Source organism: Cervus canadensis, chromosome 12 (genome assembly GCF_019320065.1).
Source record: "Cervus canadensis isolate Bull #8, Minnesota chromosome 12, ASM1932006v1, whole genome shotgun sequence".
NCBI classification, from domain to species: Eukaryota; Metazoa; Chordata; class Mammalia; order Artiodactyla; family Cervidae; genus Cervus; species Cervus canadensis.
The window spans coordinates 54,205,397-54,228,808 of record NC_057397.1 but is presented as its reverse complement, the minus strand read 5'-3'; the positions used below and the strand labels follow the sequence as shown (position 1 = coordinate 54,228,808).

General features: G+C 36.3%; 1 protein-coding gene across 2 annotated transcripts in view; it reads right to left on the bottom strand.

Annotated features, from left to right (window-relative positions):
- Positions 1-2,344: 2,344 nt before the first annotated feature.
- Positions 2,345-23,412, bottom strand: part of ANGPT1 (angiopoietin 1) — a 300,904-nt gene continuing 279,836 nt past the window's right edge. For both annotated transcript variants that reach the window (XM_043483702.1, XM_043483704.1), the window contains exons 8-9: positions 17,580-17,710; positions 2,345-4,928 (exon numbers count right to left, since the gene is read on the bottom strand). In XM_043483702.1, coding sequence (XP_043339637.1) covers positions 4,768-4,928; positions 17,580-17,710 — 292 coding nt within the window. In that variant the 3' untranslated portion in view covers positions 2,345-4,767. The remainder of the gene's footprint in view (positions 4,929-17,579; positions 17,711-23,412) is intronic.

Sequence of the window (23,412 nt, the reverse complement as noted above, 5' to 3'; positions counted from 1 at the left end):
AATTTACTATTGAGTAGTAACTCACTTGTTTTCTTTATACATTATTATTATTATTATACTCTATACAGAACATAACTTTCAGCACATTATCCCAGTATTCTTGTTGCAGTTTAAACAAACATTAGTTTTATTAATACAAACTTCCTTGTATTGCTCATTAATGTAACTTATTTTTCTCACTGATTGTAAATTTCCTTATGCTTTAATCACCTGTACCCTTAATACCTTCTTAATGCTTCATTTGGATGCTAAGTAGCTGCTGACTGTGTTTGTTAAAAATATTTTACATTCTGCTTATTAAGCCTATAAAATGATTTCCTAAAGGGAGTGCTATGTAATTACAATCCAAAAACTCATTATGAATATTTTTGAATAATTATGAATATCTCCTAATGGAAACATTCAAGTTAATTTAGAGCCTTAATAATTTTCTTCTCTAAACTTTTACATCACTGTTTTGATGTTTAGATACTGTATTAAAGTGCACACATATTCTTATTTTCTTTTAAGTCCATTTTTAACTTACAATATTTTAGCACCTTTTTACTGTTAGTTCTGATTCCTTATAGCATATGTAGGAAACATACATTTATTTTCAAGTTTAACTTATATAAGAGGGGCTTAGGTAAGGTAGTCCTAGTTCTGTGGCAAAAATAGCTGATAATGGTAACCACCTTTATGCCCTTTTCCCTTTTCTCCAAACTCAGATATTCAAAATGTCTCCTATTACTCCACACCAAGTTCCCAGAATTTATTGTCAATTGTCATATAATAATTCAGCATTTAACAATTGACAGGACATCCTAAAGCAGAGAAAGTAAAAAACAAACAAATGGGACCTAATTAAACTTAAACGTTTAAGTTAATTAAACTTGCCTGCACAGCACAGCAAACCATCAACAAAACAAAAAGACAACCTACTGAATGGGAGAAAATATTTGCAAATGATTTGACCCATGAGGGGTTAATATCCAACATATATAAACAGCTTGTACAACTCAACATCAAAAAACAAATGAGCATCCCAATCAAAAAAGGCAGAACTGAATAGACATTCTTCCAAACCGGAAAGGCAAATGACCAACAGGCACATGAAAAAATGATCAGCACTGCTAACCATCAGGGAAACGCAAACCAAAACCACAATGAGGTATCACCTCACACCTGTCAGAATGGCTGTCATCAAAATGAACACACGTAATAAATGTTGGCCAGGATGTGGAGAAAAGAGAACCCTTCTACACTCGGTGGGAATGTAAATTGGTACAGTGGAGGCTTCTCGGAAAACTAAAATTACAACTACCACCTGGCCTAGAAATTCCGCCCCTGGGTATATATTCAAAAAGAAAAAAAACCCCACTAATTTGAAAAGATACATGAAACCCAATGTTCATAGCATTAATTATAATCAAGGTATGGAGACAACCTAAGTGTCCATCAACAGATGAATGGATAAAGAAGATGGGCCATATGTATATATATACACACACACACACACACATACACAACGGAATGTTGTTGTTGTTTAGTTGCTAAGTCATGTCTGATTCTTATAGTTGCTGAGTCACATCTGACCCCATGGATTGTAGGACACCAGGCTCCTCTGTCCATGGGATTTCCCAGGCAAGAATACTGGAGTGGGTTGCCATTTCCTTATCCAGGGCATCTTCTCAAACCTAGGGATTGAACCCACATCTCCTGCATTGGCAGGTAGATTGTTTACCACTTAGCCACCTGGGAAGCCCATACAATGGAATACTTCTCAGCTAGAAAAAAGAAGGCAATTTTGCCATTTGCAACAACATGGATAGACATAGGGCAATATGCTAAGTAGAGTAAGTCAGATAAAGACAAATACTGTATGCTATCACTTACATGTAGAATCTAAAAAATACAGCAAACTAGTGAATAAAATAAAAAAGAAGCAGACTCATAGAGAAAAAACTACTGGTTACCACTGTGGAGAGGAAAAGAGGCAGGGGCAATATAGAAGTAGGGTTAAAAAAAAGGTTGTTATGGGATTGTATTAAATCATGTGTGTAAAACTTTTGCAAAATAGAACACTATAGAATTTAAAGAATCTAGTCAATAAAAAAGAACACAAGAAATTAAAAAAAAAGTTATTGACAGGACATAACAATCACAGTAGAGATGTGGGACTCAGACCCATTGCTTTGGTCTAACATTCTAATGGAGCTAAGCTTTGTTATAATATCCAAGACTGAGAGATTTTCAAAGATTGAGACTTTCATTCATTTGGTAATTTTTTTCATAGAACCCATACTTCCATATATCTCTAATTTTAAAACTTGTAAAATATTTAAAATGAGGAGTTGCACAAATGTGTTACTTTCAATTTTATTTAAATCAAATAAAGCTGCCATTGATGTGCAGAAATTGGCATAGAAACTACATGAGTTTAATTCATATAAAAATTGAAAGACAAAATCCTATTACCTAATTGTCTTATCCTGAATAATTAAATGCAAAGGATATACATGTTAAATGGCAACAGTGCACATAATGGAGTCATAAAACATTTTATACTGCTTTATTATAAATAATTGGAAATATTTCATTTTTTAAACCCGGATAACAAAACAGTAAATATCATGCTTTTCCCCATTATTTCCTTTTATTTTTTGTATTATAAGTTGGAAAATAGTATTACTTTTCAAAAGAATGGTAAGTAAAAAATCTTTAGGAACACAAAAAACAAAACACTCACTTTCATTCACTTAAATGAAAACATCAAGGAGGTTTTCAGAGGAAGCAGCTAACCAGTGTTATGAAAGAGTCGACAAGAATAGAAAAACTGTGGAATACCTGCAAACAATTTTAAGGCAGAACAGGTTTGAATACACACGTTAAAGTATAAACATTTGATGGTAAACTTTGAAAAAGTAATTTCTGAAAAATGTGAGTAGCTTTATTCTCTAAAATGGAGGAAACCCACAAAGGCACAAGGGATCAAGTCACTATGCCTAAAACTGGTCTCAGTGCCCGATAAAAACTTTTTCTTTTTTTAAGAAAGGAAACTCAAAGTGGATTTCAATTTTCTTATATCAGAGTATACCTTATGTTTTGATAAAAACTGTTCACACTTGTAATCTTGAGCACTTAGAGGCAGAAAGCACTTCTTGACAAAATATTGCAGTAACTTCAAATTGCCACAAATATCTGTGTCCAAAACTGACTTAAAATCAGTTAAGCCATAGAAATATTTTCATTGTGATTTATAGTAACTAGTAATTAGAATTTTCTTAGTCAAGTGACTATGATTAAGTTTCTCTTTTGTTCATGTGTTTTCTTTAACATATAATACAAAGTTTGCCAATATTTTTCCTGTAATGGTAATGTCTTAAAATCAGAAATTGCCTATGAAAACAGAGCCCAAGGTAGAAAATTATGAAGAAATAGTATATTTCATAAAGTGGTATAGTAGTTTTTTTTTAAATGTGCTTATTTGCATCAATTGAGGGCAATGTTGCATATTCCAGATTAAACAGCTATTAGGTTTACCGTAGATATAAACATGCTATGTACAATGATATTTATAATTCTTCTTTCATTTTTCATAGACTTCAAAGTGTATCTTTATAGAAACTGGAACAGAGTGAATCTGGAAAGCAAGTTTCAGTTAATTAGTAAAAATTAAATTAGCATGAAATAACAGGGTGAAGAATTGAAGATAATTATTTTAAAAATAATAAAGTTACACTTAAGTGGACACATGCAAGAAGATACTGTAAAATGACCTGTTCCAGTTTACTTGGTTTTATTTCAACTTATTACACTCTAAAATACTGCTTTCATGTATAATATCAAAGGAAATATTAAATGCATGTATATTATTTTAAGGGCTTGATGATATATTTCACATTCTTTAAACTTTACTCAGGCTATAAATATATTTATATATCAGTCAGTTTTTAAAATGAACAAAAACTGTAGCATGGGGGAAGGATAAATTTTCATCTCATATGTCCAATAGTTGATTATGTCCATTTTTTCTGAAAACTGTATCAAACAATCAAAGAATAACAGAGTGTGTTTCTACTTCACACTGCTATTCTTCATGCACTACAATTCTTTATAGTTTACCAAAATGGAATTTACATTTGAAGATGGGTTAACTGAAATCAACTAGCAAGTATGATTTAGGAATTAGACTTCTGAAATCCATTTCACTAACTCAGAGGGCAAGGCTGTTCTTCCTGAACTTTCATTAAAATTGTGCAACAGTACAAACTTATTAGGTTTGCATAGAAATAACACCATTTCACTGGTGTAATATATCTTTTCCAAAGGATTATGGCAAGCCAGTTTTTATACTTCATGTATACGCTTTTTGTTGTTGTTCATTTTCTTCTTCTTCTTCTCTCTCTCTCTCTTTTTTCTTTTTCTTTTTTTGGTTTTACATGAAATAAACCATATTTATCATCTGGCTACCATAGTTTCAAAATAAGATCCAGTAGTAGTTTGAAGCACAGTGAGCTTAACAGTTTCTTCCCTTTTAAAAGCATGACAGTGAATGGCAGTCTATAGTCAAGCCATATGAACACAATCATCCCAAGTAGAGACTTTGTGAACTCAAAAGGTTCTAAATTCATAGTCAAGGACCTTGGTGACTTCACATAACTGCTACTTGTTGCTAGAAGGGAGACCATATTGTTTGCTTCAGAAGTTTTCAAGCAGTTTCTCATCTGGTGGCTTCTCCAGATATTTTGGTGGCTTTTAAAATTGCTCTTGACTGACATTATGCCTTCAAAAGTCCAAAGGTCGAATCATCATAGTCGTGGAACGTAAGGAGTAACTGGGCCCTTTGAAATAATGCCATTTTATTCCATTCAGTTTTCCATGGTTCTGTCCCGCTGTATAAAACATTCCATTTAGATTGGATGGGCCACAGGCATCAAACCACCAGCCTGAAAAATTAGTTAATAATGAAAGAGAAGGAGAAGAAACAATTACATAAGTAAATTGAACATTTGGAAATTCATGCCACTTACTGAGGGGAAACATTCATACTTATGATCATTTGCAAATCAGAGGTATTCAAAAAATATCTTCCTGGTAATGAAATTGTTTTAAATAGTATCCAAAATACGGTGTACAATCAGAAAGAGGAACGCTCTCATGAAAATCAGCTTTCCGTGTCACTCCATTGGGCCTCATTTCCCAATGTAATGATGGGAAGCATTTGGGTTTCAAGATACGATCTAGTCAGGATTGGATTTGTACAAAGGGTAAGTAAAACGAAACCCTTCAGAGGCATTCCACCTGAAGCCTGTTATTGGAAATAGAACAATTAATTATTAGCAGTGAAGTTCGGAAGTTTGAACAGCTAACATCTAAACAGAAAGAAATGTCCTCCATGTAGTCCATAGTTTTGCCTACTGGCCCTTAGCTGCTTCTGAAATTAACTGGATACCAGAAAATGACTATGAATTTGGATGGCTATACCTTCTCTGCAGTTTATAGCAATATGGGAAGCATTCATTGAGAGTAACCACATAGTTCCTATATAGCAGCATGTTTTCCTGTGATTGTCAAAGTTCTTTCTAAACTTAGTAGAAAGAAAAATGATGAGTAACATATAGATCCTGTGCTCACAAAGCTCTCTGCAAGGATAACTCAGTATTTTATTTTTTAAATGAATTAAGTTCTTAGCTTTTAGATAGAACATAGTACTTTTCCCCCTCTCTCCTGAAGTAATACTACTAAAATCTTTAGGGAGAGATTTATGCCAGAGACATTCTGGCATATTTGTATTTGGATACAGTTGACCTCCCTGTGATTACAGAGTTATACCTAAGGGACTAATAGCTAAAGAAAGAGAAAGCTATACAGCCGATGTTTAACTGTAACATGAGCATCATCTTGCAGAAACTTTAGAAAAAGTTAAATGGAGAAAAACTAGTTCTCATTTTTCAATTTTGGAGGGTGAATACAGCTGGGTTGTGTTTATAAAGTCATACTAGAGGCCTAACAAGCTATATTAATCACTAACTCATACTAGGAAAAAGTAAGGTATGTCAATGAATTTGGAAAGACACTGTATTTAATGTTTTAGCAACTGTATGCAAACAACATAGATGTTAATGTAGTCAAAACACGGGGGACAAGAAAGTTCTTATTTGGCAAGCAAGGAGGAAACTGTAAAATTCCACCTTTTTCTTCTTAAGATTAATTCCTTTAAAATTTTTTGGTAAGTACAACTAGTAAAAATATGCTATTTATATTTAAAAAAAAGGCGTTCTAATATTAGGGAATTTATTTACCCATAAGACTCTTAAAGGACAAAATGAAACTCAACTTGATTGCTTCAGTATTTTAACTTTCTCCTCCTTTTCTATGACCTTCTTGAGGCACTCTTCCATCATGTTAACGAGCCTTTCATAGTCTTTCAAATATCCACCATGGTCTCTAAAGCAAGCACAGTTACTCTATTGTTGAGGACTACTACAAATCATAGAAGGATCCTCCAAGTTACATTAAGATACTCAGGGCAGAAGTGTGTGGATTTGTTTGGTTTATAGAAAGTCTTAAGAGTTCTGGAAGAGTGTGGGAAGGCAGACGTCTGTTGGAACACAGCCTGGCAATGAAGGGCACAGGCTGAAGAATATATTCATTGGGAAACTACAATGAACTTCGGAAGAGACAAGAAAAAGTAGGGGCACAGGAGGGAACAGGATAAACTGATCTTACGTATCTTTCCTAACAAGTAAAGTGGGGAAATGTTCCGGGTAAGAAGAAAGGCATTTTGGAGACACTGAAAGGAGACCATGGATAGGTCAGAGTTAACAAGAGCAACAGTAGCCTGAATCTGAGAGGGTCTGAAGATCAAATCACATAGTCTTTTCTTCATTACCCCTGGTTGCTCAGTGGTAAAGAATCGGCCTGCAATGCAGGAGATGCGGGTTTGATGCCTGGTTAGGGAAGATCCTCTGGAGAAGGAAATGGCAACCTACTCCAGTATTCTTGCCTAGGAAATCCCCTGGACAGAGGAGTCTGGCAGGCTACAGTCCATGGGGTTGCAAAAGAGTCAGACATGACTTAGCAATTAAACAACAGCAACAACACATGAAAAGGCATGGCTTATATTCCATATTCTCAGTGCCACACCTAACAGAGTTTGCTTAGCAGATGACTAGCAAGGGCCTACAGACTTATTGACAGATTGTTTCTTCTTTTAAAGCCTCTATAGTCTGAATTAGTCTAGTTTATTTTTTAAAAAAGCTATATTTGATAGATACCTGTATATATAACATCCGAGTTTATTGCATTCATTTTTTCTTTCTTTATTCATTCAATTTGTAATCCTCATGAAGTGTTGTCATACAACACTCAACAAGACAGAGAACTCTTACGGAGCTTACTCCTAATGTGACAAACAGGCAAAAAAAAAAAAAAAGCAGCAAATAAATAAAATACCTACAAATCATTAGGAAATGATGATGGAAAAAGGAAGAAGAAGAGGATGAGGGGAGGAGGAAACAGAGAAGAGGAGGGGGGAGTTAGAATCAGGGTGCTATGAAGGAGAATAATAGGAGCCCTATTTGCCTTTTCATGTTCATGGAAGAAGTTGATATTTAATGAAACTTGACAGATGAGAAGACTGCGATGTGAAGATGGGGAAAGACTCTACTAAGCAAAGCATAGCACATACCAATGCCATGAAGCTGAAAGAGAATCTGGTGTTCAGGGACTAAAAGATCATCAGTGTAGTTGGTACACAGTGGCCAAGGGAAAGACTTGCAGGAAATGAAGGTGGAAAAATGACAATCTTGGTGGGAATTCAAACAATGTGGAAACTCTTATAGTTTATCCAGTCTACTTGTCTATCATCAGGTGAACAAATGGAACATTCTCTAGGAATGGGAACCAATATTTTACCAGGGGAACCAGATCTGCCAGGTTAAATGTTTAATTAAATATTATTTAGAGCCCTTTTTCTGTAACTGTGGTCTACCAAAGCCACCCTGAGCACATGTGGCAGCATGATGAAGGGGAGGAAATTGAATTTAGAATCAGTCCAACAAATACTAACCAATGGACAGATATAGGGGTCAGTGTTGAGTAAAACAAAATTCCTGACTTCAAGGAGCATACAATTTTGTGTAGGAGAGAAACAAACTGTTAAATGACAAGACAGCTATTTAACAGAGATGAAGAAAATCTTGGGAACAGAGGCAGAATGTCCTGCTTGTGGGTCTGTAAGGTTCACTCATCACTTGATCTGGATCCTGAAGGACGGGTGGGAGTTCACAGGATAGAAAGAGATTATCTAAAGACAGTACGTACTCTGGCAGAGCAGAAGAGAGTGCCTGCCAGCAGCTTGGCTTGGCTGCAATGCCAGTGGGTAAGGGGTTGGAGAACACAGGGCTGGCAAAATAAACAGGAGCAAGAACATGGAGGTTTTTATTATATGTTTAAAAATGCTCTTGTGGGCAATGGGGAACCTAGAGCACCAGACCAGAAATTAGAAGATCCTGACTTTGATGCTGACTTCACCAGTTAATAGCTAAGGGATCTTAGGCAATAGTACATGTAACATTTGATATTTACTGAACAGTTAATATGTATTGGGACTCTGCTAAAATATTTATATGCATTTTCTCAGTTTATTCCCCACACAACCCTATGTGGTGTCACAAGTACTAAAATGAAGACCCTGATGCTCAGACAACTTAAGGAACTTTCCCAACGTCACACAGTCACTTACCTTCTTATTCCTAAGATGTGGATCATAGATATCTGATCAACCATTTTCACAGCACAGGTGCAGAGATCATATAAGATGGCACACTATTAAAGCTTCTAAAAGCCTACCTAAATGTTCTTGTATAAGTTATCTAGGAAGCAGGCAGAAACTTTAGAGCAGGAATAAAAAGAATCAGATCTTATGGGATCATCACAATCATTTAATAATGAAGACCAAGTCATCAGTGCCACCATATTTACTTATTTGCTTGGTAGGGTTAATTAGAGAAATATGAAAATAATTTGGATTCAAATGAGTACAATTGTTCAGTGTTCGTGTTATAAAGACATGGCACTTAAGTACCTAATATGGGTTTTATGGGCTTACCTAGGGTTTAGGAGGTAAAGAATCTGCATGTAATGGAGAGGCAGACATATAGGATAGACTTGTGTGGACACAGTGGGGGAAGGAGAACGTGGGACAAATTTAGAGAATAGTTTGGAAACATATACAGTACCATATGTAAAATAGACAGCAAATGGGAATTTGCTCTGTGACAAACGGAGCTCAACCCAGTGCTCTGGGACCACCTAGAGGGGTGGGGTGGGATGGAGCGGGAGATGGAAGCCGGGTTCAGGAGGGAAGGGACATTTGTATACCTATGGCTGATTCATGTTGTTGTATGGCAGAAACCAACACAATACTGTAAAGCAATTATCCTCCAATAAAAAAAGAGGTGGCAGAAAATAAAATGAAAGGGCAATTATTACTCATGACAATTTCAGTTGTAGTGTCCTTTATAAAATACTCTGAACTTCAAGTTAGCAAAAATAGTTATCTCTATGCAAGTATTTTCTGTTTTTTCTGACAAGGAACAACAAGGAATTTCTTTGTATCAAATATTTAGTTTGTCCACTTTCTACCTCTCTTTGAAAAAATTAAGCATGACCCGGTCATTAAACATAAATCCTGAAAAGAAGTGGCTTTAAAGCATATTCATAGAAAGCAGGCAAAAAGTACAGCAGGCTCCTGGTTACTTCTGGTTAATCTCCTTTGGCATTCATAGATAACCATATGTACTCAATGGGTCCTCAGAAACAATGTAAGTTTGCATAACTTGAAGGTATCCTTGTGAACATATAAAGGAGTATGCTTGGGTTTGCAGTTCTCCAGTTAGATATCAAATAGCTGAATTAACTATCTTCTAAAATTCTGGGGCAATATCAACTTTGTACTTTGTTCTATAAGTGCCTGGGGATGATAGATGAGCAATATGTTAAAGAAGTTAATTAGAAGAGGCACTTTAAGCTTTAAAGAACTTAGCAACGAAAGCAAAGGATGGAAGGCAGCGGCAGTTTCCCTCTGCTGTTGGGACAACTGACAAAATGTCTTAAATGTTTTAAGATTGGCAATTGCTGAGATGAACTTTGCCAAGCATTTTTCTTCATAACCTGTAACCTTATGTATATTTTAATAAGAAATCTGAGAAGCATGTTTCTAATTCATTTACACTTAACTCATTAAAATTTAGTTTTGGAATAACTATCTTGGGCTTCTCAGGCCTTGAAAAATCATTTGAGTCTTTTATCTTTGAAGCAGAAAATTCACATTTTATCACCAATACATGAAACTTTGCCCAGAAAACAGGAACTTGATTCTAAACTTTGTACTCAGGAAGTTCAAATTTATTTGAAAGTCAGGAAACCTAACTCTCAAATTCTTCTGATCCTAAACAAAATGTCTCTCAACACTTCTTTTCTAAGGTAAAAAGTACAGCAAAATAAAAAGATCTATCTGTGGTTATGGGTTTCTTTCTAATCAGCAACATGCAAAAGAACTGGCACAGAGAATAAGAATCTTCCTCTTTTATCACTAACTAAGGATGAGGCTGAAAAAAACTGACTGATGCCATAGTTATCATCGGGATCATCATGAAAATCACTCACTGATTTCATGGGTACAAATCCGGCTCCTACCCAGAACTAGCCTCAAGGAGCAGCTGCAAGCTCTTGTGTGCTGAGCCGAAGGATCCTTCCAGAACTCTGCATTCCTTCTGTCATTTCATCCCATACCCCCTTCAAGTCAAGGACTTGGCTTTTTTCCCCTTTCTCTTCTTTTTGTTCCATAGATAGAAAGTTGTTTATCCTGGCTGGTAATCTTGAATTCATTTTAATCCTTTAGGTATTCTCTTACTGCTTCTTTCCTCCCTTGGACTTCATTTTACTTTTAACTACAGTTAAGTGAGGAAATCCTCATGAAAATGGGCCACAAACAGTAAAACAGAGCTAAATTCTTGTCTTTGAGCACTGTTTCTTTCAAGAATGGCGGTAGGAGGAGTGGATAAGGTAATGGCTTATCTGTCGGTCATATTCAAATCCTCTGACATTAATTCTGTGACCTTAAGCAACTTAGCTAAGTCTTCCATATCTTAGTTCTCACCAAAGATCTCTATGTAGAATGGTCTGTGGAAGTGTCCTTTTCAACTATTAAGTATGTCATTTATGATAATGCAGAAATGACTGTTATACACTAAGAGTGCAATGGATATTTACTATATTACTTATTATTAGAGTAAAATATAAACAAAATTGGCTATTATCATCAACTATTAAGCTTTGGTGGCAGCCTTGTGTTATAGGCCTATCAGTTCTTATTCACTTTTTTCCAAACTGATCTTTTAAGAGACATTTTCTGATATTATTTGTTCTTTTTCCAATAAATATAAACTTCCTCCCAGAGAACAGAAATATAATCCTAAATTCTGCACTTAGACTGTTCAAATTTATTCAAAAGTTATAAACCTAACACTCGAAAGTTTTCCAATATGGAATTTAGTCTTCTGGGGCTAAGTTAGTCTTAAAATTTGGCTCTAGTCTTTAATATTCATGCCTTTGTTCCATGTGTGTGCATGCAAATTAATATACACACGTGAAAGTGAAAGTGTTGGTTGCTTAGTAGACTGTCTGACTCTTTGCGATCCCATGGACTATAGCCTGCCAGGCTCCTCTGTCCATGAAATTCTCCAGGCAAGAATACTGGAGTAAATAGCCATCAGGGAAGAATACTGTAGTTAAGTAGCCATTCTCTTCTCCAAAAGATCTTCCTGACCCAGGGATTGAACCTGGGTCTCCTGCACTGTAGGTGGATCTTTACCATCTGAGCCACCAGGGAAGACATATACATAGCTTGGCATTTTAAATCTAAGTTCATGAAAAAGTCACATTCATATTCACATTGATTTATTTTTATGTCTTTTCACCAAGATCATTTGTGATTTCACAATGTCCTTTCAGAGTCTGATAGCCTACTCATGCATTTAACTGAAATTTATTAAGCATAGCCTGTGAGACAAGCACTATACTAGGCCCTGAACACACAATGGTGGAGAGCATGATGTCCCTGCCTTCAAGAAATGTACCTTTTTTGTGGAACAGGCTTGTGTACTAACTAAGAAATTGCTTTGAAATAGAGTAATGCAATGTAGATATCTGTGGCCAATCTTAAATTATCCATATGGATCTTTTCTCTCAACATGTTTGCCTAAAACCTAGGGAATGCCAGTTATCTGACAATGGTTAGCACATCCTTCCTGGGTTATCAAAAACTCTAAGATGATTACATTTTCCCAAAGATCTTGTCACTTTAACAGTTAGAGAGCCTGTTAATTCCTTCCATTTTGTCTTCTTCAAGGTTATATAGCAGGCAAGGCAAGCATTTATCAACTCTCTATAGCAAGCATCTGGTAAGTTCGAGGGTGTACTAAGAATTTATGTGTATGACTTTATCGCATCTTTTAGAATTGAACTGAGAATATCCTTTGTTAGCTTTAGCAAAGTCTTGTCTGTCGACTGACATAGTTTATGCGTGGGAAATAGATTGGAGTTTCTACCACAACAGATTCTTTCTGCAGAGGGTTAGGTCACATTTTTACATAGCTTTTATATTAGATACCAAATAAGAAAATTGTGTTGAAAGAAAAGGTAAGAAAAAGAATGTAAAACAATACCATATTTTGTTAGGGGTCATTTTCTTTACTTTTGGTCAGCAACCTTTAGTAATTATAGTTTCTAGCAGAATTTTAGAAAAATATATTTTGAAGAATACTGATTTGGTACCAAAGCCCATGTTTTCTTTGCATGTAAAAATCTAATGAGAAAAGGTTTTCATTTTCATAATTTGAGTCATAGTTTTTTGCATATTTATGTTTAATACAATAAATCCATATAAACAAAAGCATGTGTTGACTGATATTACATTTTCATTTTGTAAATATTAAATAACAGGGAAAACATTAAGTTCATAATGAAACTGATTCTTTCCTTGGGTTCATGAGGGTATAAGAAGGGCTCTCCTATGAGACTAAGAAAATATTTCCTATAATCACTTCTTAAATTTATCCCTCCCACTACTGAAATATATACATTTGTTGTAATATACTATATAAAGGGGGAACCTAAGGAGAAAACTTACACATTTTCCTAAGGTCAGTGAATCACAGAACATAGATATTTCTGGTTTATAATAAATGCACACTAACAAATCATCTCTAGTGATTAATTAAGAGGTCAGTTTCATAGAAAATGTGTGTGGCAATTTTAATTTAGAAATATATGGCATGGTCCCATAACAACAGTGTAATAAAACATAAAAATTACTCAGTTTTTAAATTGGACAGAAGAATTTCTGGTAAGGTAGAAATAAGTACATATATGTCTGGAAAAGGAGGTATAAAACACTGTGGTATCTATTTCTACTGATGCAAATATGCTTTTTAGTCAGCTATACTTCTTTTCCACTAACAATGAACTACAGCCAAACTGAAAAATAATATTACTTGTTTTTCTCTACTGCAGCCACTAAGAGTACACAGAATAACAAATCACAGAACCAGAAGAAAACGTAGGAGACAATCTTATGTAGACTGGCAACTATAGGAACGTGCATATGTAAACTCGCTCATGTAACTACCTTTATATTTTCTTGAAGATGTCCATAACTAGACATCCACAATCTTTTCTGGCAACTCATTCCAGCCTTTGATTCCTGGACACTCCATCAAAAGTCACTTCCTCCTTCCTCCAATAACTATCACGTGCTATATTTTGTCCCCAGAACTTGCTATAATGTGAAATCGTGTATTTATTGTTTACTTTTGGTTGATGGTCTTCTTCAAAAAATACAAGCTCTATTCTGTCTTGCTCACTTTTCTAATTGTAGTTGACTCTTAACAGTTACTCATTAAAATTACATTAAGTAAATAGAGGGAAGTTAAGATGTTAGGAAGAAGGAAGAACAAAATGTTCTACTTCCTGTTTAGCTGAAATACCTTCTATTTTTAATTAAGCCTATCTCTTGTTTTTCAGTCGTTGATAGATAGGGTAACAACAATACCACCTTCTCCAACAAAAATCCCTCCATGTACTTGAAGAAAACTATTTAGGACGGTTAGGTAGGCAATAAATCTGACTTTATCCTTAATTTCTTTTAGAGGAAACAATGGAAAATATATAAACAAACAAGATAAAACAAAGCTTTAACTGATGATGACAGAGAACTAAGAATTATTAGTTTCACAAAGTATGAAATCTATCTGCTTAAGAGATGATTTTAAATATGTAATAAGTCAAAATACGAATTTTTTAAAGGAGAGGAAAAATCATTAGATGGAGAAAATGGTTCTAAGGTAAACCATGACAGAGAATATAGAGTGGTGGTGGTGTGGGGGTAGCTAAGTAGAACATAAGTTTCAGATAATACTCAAGTTACTTGGACTGTCATTGACATTCACCCTTATGTACCCCAGTTCTTAGCTATCTAAATTCCACATATTTGTTTTGCAGAATGCATCACTTTGCAAGACCTGGATTCTTTTAAAAGGATATTTGATAGGGTAGTGGTGTTTATTACAAAAAAATATTTACTTAGACTATTCCAGCCCAAGCAATAAGGGGAAATTTCTTCTCCTCAATATATGTGTTTATTGACGGGTAAGAAGTAGGTCCAAGAGTGATTATGGATGAAAGAACATGATAAAATTCAATCATCTGAAGCAGAAATAAAATCACAATCCTGAGCAATGTAGTTTTCTCCTCATTAACCAAGAGATGCATTCTCCTCTTTGCTTTGCTCTGTATTTTCATTATTATGACAGTAATATGAACATATTGGAACACTATTCTAAGTAAACATTTGAACGATTTTACTGTTGGTCTTTCATAGGTTGTATTTATTTGATAAAAAAATCTGTAAAAACAGACATGGAGAAAATGAAGTGCACTTCTATATTAAAGTGGGCAAAGTACAATCAAAGTCCATTTGTCCTTGTATAAAGTTGCTGATAATTTCACTTATAGGATCATGGGTATTTTCTTTTAGGAAAAAAAAAAGTTCAAAAACCTAATCTGTGGGTAACATTTTCAAAATATTCTAAATTTGTAACAGCTAAAATTGCATATAAAAGACTTTTGAATGTGCTGTCAAAATGGCATTTTTAAAGCTTAAGGAGGAGGATATGACAGAGGCGGAATCATAACAAGCTGGCTTTGGTAATGCTAAGGCCAGTCTCATGTTAAAAAGATGCTACTACAAGTGGAGTGGATGGGAATCCAAATGGGATGTGATTTGGTAGTGGTAGTAATGAAGGGCCTGGGTAAGGTGATGAAGTTGGAAAGATTTTTCCAAAATGTTCCCTCTATACACTTTCATGCTTTGTTAACTAATGAGAAAAAATTAGTTTCATTGGTTTCAAAATCTGAAAGTGACTTCAAGGGTTCCAAGATGGTCATTCATTCATTCATGCAACACATATTTATTGAGTTCCTATGTGTCACAATCTACCAAGCTGGATGTTAAGGATAAAATGATGAATATCTAATTACTTTTGTTTTCCTTATGTACGAAATGTACATTCGAGTTTCTCTCTTTGAGTCTCTCATAGAGTTGGTTTGGGATTCAAGGAAGATAGTACAACACATATGTAACAGGTAATAATATATAATAATATTGATAGTAATACTATATTTGGAGAAGTAAAATATTAGATTTAGAGAGTTTTTTTCTCTACTAACATGAGTTTGTCATAGGATAACAAACAGAGGATAAGAATAGTTAAAGGCAGGAGTGATTACTCTTCCATTAAGAGAGGGAAACAATACTAAAACTGTGAGGAGAGACACTGGGAAAAAGCTTCCTTTACAGTTTCACTTGGTGCCAACTCCTTTTATGCCAGAGCCTGGAACAATTTTGAGCGACATCATTTGCCATAAGGTTTTAATTCAGTGTTTCTTAGACTTCACTCAGTCATTTATCAACTTCACTAGCAGTTTTTGCCAGGCCCATTTATAACTTTTATTAATATTTAATGAATATTTTTCTTGAGATCAATGATTTGTTAAATATCAAATATTGTGAATCCTTTTTAAAATGCAAAGTTTACATCATTCCTTTAAAGAGGAAATCAGCACCACTTTCTATAATAAAAGGGAAACATAAAACTCAGTAAAATTAAAACAAAAACATTTTAATTAATTTGAGAGAGATGCTACTGCCTTACCAGGGTCTTGAGACCGAGGCTGAAGAGTTTGCTCCTTCTTTGCTAAGAAGAGTAATTACTAAGTGCTGAAAAAGTATAGATAAGCTAGTACTAAACTGAGAATTTCTCTTTGACACACAAGGCGAGAAATAATATTTAAAAAGTGAAAGAGGATAAACTCTCTTACTCAGTGATATATATTATTTAATGGTATCTCCTATGCCAGCTAAATTGGGCTCCAAAATCACTGCAGATGGTGACTGCAGCCATGAAATTAAAAGATGCTTGCTCCTTGGAAGAAAACTTATGACTAACCTAGACACCACATTAAAAAGCAGAGACACTATTTTGCCAACAAAGGTCCATTTACTCAAGGCTATGGTTTTTCCAGTAGTCATGTATGGATGTGAGAGTTGGATTATAAAGAAAGCTGAGTGCTGAAGAATTGATGCTTTTGAACTGTGGTGTTGGTGAAGACTCTTGAGAGTCCCTTGGACATCAAGGAGATCCAACCAGTCCATCCTAAAGGAAATCAGTCCTGAATATTCATTGGAAGGACTGATGCTGAAGCTGAAACTCCAGTACTTTGGCCACCTGATGCAAAGAACTGACTCATTTGAAAAGACCCTGATGCTGGGAAAGATTGAAGGCAGGAGGAAAAGGGGACGACAGAGGATGAGATGGCTGGATGGCATCACTGACTTGATGGACATGAGTTTGAGCAAGCTTCAGGAGTTAGTGATAGACAGGGAAGCCTGGCGTGTTGCAGTCCATGGGGTCACAAAGAGTCTGACATGACCGAGCGACTGGACTGAACTGATACCAGCTAAATATCTTGCAGAAGTCAATACCTTATAATGTAAAAGCACTGGTATAGCTAGTCTGAATTGCAAAACTTTAGACCTAGCTACACCTCTCTTCCCTCTTGACTCCATTTCAATAGAATGCTCAATTACACAGTTGTAAAGCATTTTGTAAGCAAGTTTGGGTTTTTGCTTTTTCTGTATACTGAATATTCAAATTGCTGTTCATTCCACCACAGGGATCATTATGAGTCTTTAGAAAGTAGGATAAGGGGGATTTTAAGAGGTTTAAGAATTTATTCAGAACCAAGCTTAGCACACCCCAACCATACATGCTGAGGGAGGAGGGAAACTTCTAAATATGCTAGCAATGTCTTGCACAAGAACATGTGGTAAATTAGTGGGCAGAGCAAAATGATCTCTAGGGACTTGCTCTTAAGTTTCCTGACCAGAAGATCATAGTCTTTTCTCACAGATAAGAAACCTCAAGCCTCAAACCAATGAAACATAACTTAGAGAATGGCCCCATAGGACTTACCTCCTGTTAGCATGAGGGCACATTTGCACATGCAGTTGTCATTATCAGCATCTTTAGTGCTGAAATCAGCACCGTGCAAGATCAGGCTGCTCTGTTTTCCTGCTGTCCCAGTGTGACCCTTCAAATACAACCTGAAGTTAAAAAAAAAAAAAAAAAAAGATAAGTCATTCAACAGAATAATAGAACCCAGAAGACTGGTTTGTTGAATGTTTTGCTTTTTCATCATGTTCTCCCTTTTCTGAACTCAGCCCTCCAACAACTGTTTTATAAGACCAAAGCTCTCTGAACAAAAGAGAGAGAAGGGGGTAGGAGGAAAAAAGAAGGAAGGGAGGGAAGCAAGATTCCACTTTACAGACAAGTAAAATTCTCTTCCTGTGGGTAGAAAAGTCAAGTGGGCCTTAGGAAGCACCACTATGAACAAAACTAGAGGAGGCAATGGGATTCCAGTTGAGCTGTTTCAAACCCTGAAAGATGATGCTGTTAAAGTGCTGCACTCAACATGTCACCAAGTCTGAAAAACTCAGCAGTGGCCGTAGGACTGGAAAAGGTCAGTTTTCATTGCAATCCCAAAGAAAGGCAATGCCAAAGAATGTTCAAACTACCACACAATCGAACTCATCTCACATGCTTGCAAAGTAATACTCAAAATTCTCCAAGCCAGGATTCAATAGTACATGAACTGTGAACTTCTGGATGTTCAACCTGGATTTAGAAAAGGCAGAGGAACCAGAGATCAAATTGCCAACATCTGCTGGATCTTTGAAAAAGCAAGAGAGTTCCAGAAAAACATTTACTTCTGCCTTATTGACTACATGAAAGCCTTTGACTATGTGAATCACCACAAACTGTGGAAAATTCTAAAAGAGATGGGAATACCAGACTCTCTTACCTGCCTCCTGAGAAATCTGTATGTGGGTAAAGAAGCAACAGTTAGAACTAGACATGGAACAATGGACTGTTTCCAAATTGGGAAAGGAGTACGTCAAGGCTGTATGTATATTGTCACCCTGCTTATTTAACTTATATGCAGAGTACATTATGTGAAATGCCAGGCTGGATGAAACACAAGCTGGAATCAAGATTTCTGGGAGAAATATGAATAACCTCAGATATGCAGATAACACCACCCTTAAGGCAGAAGCAAAGAAGAACTAAAGAGCCTCTTGATGAAAGTAAAAGAGCAGAGTGGAAAAGTTGGCTTAAAGTTCAACATTGAGAAAACTAAGATCATGGCATCTGGTCCCATCACTTCATGGCAAATAGATGGGGAAAAAATGGAAACGGTGACAGACTTTATTGTTTTGGGCTCCAAAATCAGATGGTGACTACAGCCATGAAATTAAAAGACACATGCTCTTTGGAAGAAAAGCTATGACCAACCTAGACAGCATATTAAAAAGCAGAGACATTACTTTGCTAACAAAGGTCCATCTAGTCAAAGCTATGGCTTTTCTAGTAGTCATGTACGGATGTGAGAGTTGGATTATAAAGAAAGCTGAGTGCTGAAGAATTGATGCTTTTGAACTGTGGTATTGGAGAAGACTCTTGAGAGTCCCTTGGACAGCAAGGAGATCCAACTAGTCTATCCTAAAGGAAATCAGTCCTGGATATTCATTTGAAGGACTGATGCTAAAGCTGAAACTCCAATACCTTGGCCACCTGATGCAAAGAACTGACTCATTGTAAAAGATCCTGATGGTGGGAAAGATTGAAGGCAGGAGGAAAAGGGGACAACAGAGGATGAGATGGTTGGATGGCATCACCAACTCGATGGACATGAGTTTGAGCAAGCTCCGGGAGTTGGTGATGGACAGGGAAGCCTGGCTTGCTGCAGTCCATGGGGTCAGAAAAAGTCAGACACGACTGAGCAACTGAACTGAACTGAAAATTCTCTACAGCTTGTGTGCTTGATGTTTGTTTTACCATTTATACTCAAACTTCTATGGTTCTGATAATGCAAGATCTACCAAAGGAAAATGGGTTTATTTTTATTACTGTAAGTATTACTCTCCAAACAAAATATATAGACTGTTGCTATAGCTTATATCATTTTGTTAATATTGAATATTGATGATGTGCTAAAGGGTACTTACTCTGTGACAAGCACTCTGCTAAATGCTTTCCTGGTGTTATTTAATTTTTATAGTAAATCTGTGATTCAGGTATCAACATCCCAATTTTTCATTCTAAGCTCAAAGAGGCTTATGGCAATTGTTGACTGTAAATCCAAGTTCTTATTAATCATTACGTATCCACTAAACAAATATTTGTTGAGCACATACTATGTATCAATAATTGCTCTTAGCATTTAAGATATATCAGCAAATAAATGGAATGTCACCATGCCCTGAGGGACCTACATTCTGGTGGTATACCTAAAATTAATTTCAAAACCCCAACTGTTTAACCTCAAATGGCATTCTTCAAAACCCTGTTTTACTCTCTAGGTACATTTCTCATATAAAATTTACATTAACCTAGATCATGGGCTCTCCAACAGTTGCCCATACATCAAATCATCCGGTCATCTGTGAAAAAGACCTACTCACTAGACTGAGGAATGTATGATTTCAACTTGCACCTCAGATTACTCTTGCACACTGTCCAAGGAGAACATTTTGAAGAATATTTTTCTAGAATTCAAAAACTCGTGAGCAAAACACAATAGTTGCCTAACGTAGTTCCCTCACATCTGCTCATTTCCTATGGACCCCACATGCTGCTTTCATATCCATCTGGGTACTTTGAACTAATGCAAACTTGCTCAGCTCCTTCACTGGCTCCTCAGGATTCAAAATAGTTAAGGTTGTCAGTAGCCTCTGTTTGATATTCAAAGTCTTCTCTGATTGAGACCTTCCCCTCTCTCTAACTCTACCTAACATCCCTCTGTTCTCATTCATCAAAGTCATCTAGCAATACTCCCTTCAATTCCATGTGTTACCACTTTTGTGCCTAAGTCTCGTTTATGACTCTTCTCCACCCACAGTACAGATAATGGGTGATTAAACCTCTGTATGAATGAGACGCTACTAGGTTGAGATCAGTTCTGAACAAAATTTTACATTATTAAACAGATAATAAATATCAGTTAATAATTTGAAGATATATATGTAAATATATTTTCCATATAAATATGATGTGCTTGCACCTAAGGACATGTACTGTCCCATTATTATTTTGTATGGGTGATATATTTTTCGCAAATAACAGTACTGCTGTATGACTGTACCAAAATGGTTTACAAATACATTCTGCAGAGACTTTCCAGCAAGAGTGAAACATACAACTAAACCCTCCTCAAGTTTCAGTTGCTTCAATAATTAATAGAACTTGTAGCTATCAGAACATTGAAGGAAGCTTCTAATGTTGAATTATCACATAAAAGCTTACATTTTAAAACTCTGGAGACAGTCAAGCTAAAAGTCACTCATAACACAAAACTGTAGAATTTCCACCTGGGAATTTGCATTTTACATTGTAGGCAGCCCATGTGGAGGTGAGTTTCACAAGGGGAAAGCAAGGTGAGAGGTTACCAAGGGGAGTCCTAGGAACATGTTACCTGAGTGAATTCACCAGACTTTCAAGATATGGTCTGAAGTTTTAAATTGATCGCTTTCTTAGTCTCTCAGAGGCAGACACACAACTTGAAAAACTGAGAGAGACTTATGTCAGGTCTCCATTTACAGTCAAAATAGGGGGCCCAGTCTCATGTTCTCCTTAGAGGGAGTTTCACACAGAAAGCCAAATTATAATCAGAAAGTTACTTGGTTGGTGAACACAGAATCGGAGTCTAGGGAGAAGGATGAATGACTTCAATATTAAGTAGCTATGACTCTGCTGGCCTGAAATCTCCCTCTCCACTGGGAGTGGGTAAATTTAGCCCACAGGCACTCTTGGATGAGTGATGCTAATTCCCACTCTGATTCTTGGATTCTCTATAATTTGTGATGACTTTCCTTCTTATTGGTTTAAGGTAAGTCAATACCATTTTCCCTGCAGTAGCTTTAAGCTCACTAATGGGGATAGACTTTCCAGGACACAATGATTTCTACGTTGTATTTTGTGGCTAAGTGAGCACAAAGGTTAAGTTGATAGTAACTGAGTGACTGGATGCACTGAACATAGTTTATACTTTTATGTGTGCCTGTACTAAGTTGTTTCAGTTCAGTTCAGTTCAGTCGCTCAGTCCTGTCCAACTCTTTGTGACCCCATGAACCCCAGCATGCCAGGACTCCCTGTCCATCACCAACTCCCGGAGTCCACCCAAACCCATGTCCATTGAGTCGGTGATGCCATCCAACCATCTCATCCTCTGTCGTCCCCTTCTCCTCCTGCCCTCAATCTTTCCCAGCATCAGGGTCTTTTCAAATGAGTCAGCTCTTCACATCAGGTGGCCAAATGATTGGAGTTTCAGCTTCAGCATCAGTCCTTCCAATGAACACCCAGGACTGATCTCCTTTAGGATGGACTGGTTGGATCTCCTTGCAGTCCAAGGGACTCTCAAGAGTCTTCACCAACACCACAGTTCAAAAGCATCATTTCTTTGGAGCTCAGCTTTCTTTATAGTCCAACTCTCACATCCATACATGACCACTGGAAAAACCATAGCCTTGACCAGATGGACCTTTGTTGGCAAAGTAATGTCTCTGCTTTTTAATATTGCTTTTAAGTTGCTTCAATAGTGTCCAACCCTTTGCGACCACATGGACTGTAGCCCACAAGGCTCCTCTCTCCATGAGATTCTCCAGGCAAGAATACGAGAGTGGGTTGCCATGTCCTCCTCCAGGGGATCTTCCAGACCAAGGGATTGAACCCATGTCTCTTAGGTCTCCTGCATTGGCAGGTGGATTCTTTATCACTAGCACCACTTGGGAAGCCCTAATACTTTTATATGAAGGTTGTAATTTAAGCCTCATCATTTGCAAGGGTTTCTTTGTGTTACCAAGGCAATGGGAATGCACAATCAGAAATTTGGGAAGTAGAGAAAAGCAAAAAGAATTACTCTTAACATTAACCATAAGTGTATGGTTTACATACACTTAGTCTTTTCCTTGTTTTTTCCCTCTCCAAATAGAAAATATTATTTATATCTAATGAAGGAGACACAGGTTCCATCTCCAGGTTGGGAAGTTTTCCCGGAGGAGGGTATGGCAACCCACTCAAGTATTCTTGCCTGGAGAATCCCATTCTCAGAGGTGCCTGGCAGGCTACAGTCCACAGAGTTGCAAAATGTTGGACAGGACTGAAGTGAATGAGCATGCATGCATACATGTAATACCTGATTATATTCTATAAGCATTTTTGAACAATGGGAGTAAAGTTTCTGCCCACAGGCTCATCTCAACTACACTCCAGAAGTAATCGCTTATGTCAGTTTTGTACTCTTTAAATTTTCTTCTCATGAAAACACAAATGAAAATAAAATAATGTTTTTTAACAACACATTTTTCATATATGATTTTATGACTGTGTTTCCATACCACCACATACTCTTCTTCAACATCATTTGGAAGCTATCCTATGAGTATATCATCAATTGTCACAAGTTTAAGAGTGTCTTTATATATCTCTAAACATATATGCAAGTATAAATGTTAGGGTTAGAATAAATTGTAGAATAAATATGTACAATGTTGTTTTGTTATGACCTGCACCAGCATGGAGCTCATCAACAATGGATGTTAGGATCTGTGGGTAAAAGGAAACATTTTTCTAGATCCACTTAATCAAGACTTGAAGGTCAGTCTTACAGTCCTGTTAGCTCTTCTTTGTATTACTGATAAAAATCTTACAACTGGTCTCAATGTCTTGAGCCCTTATCCTTCCCCTTCTC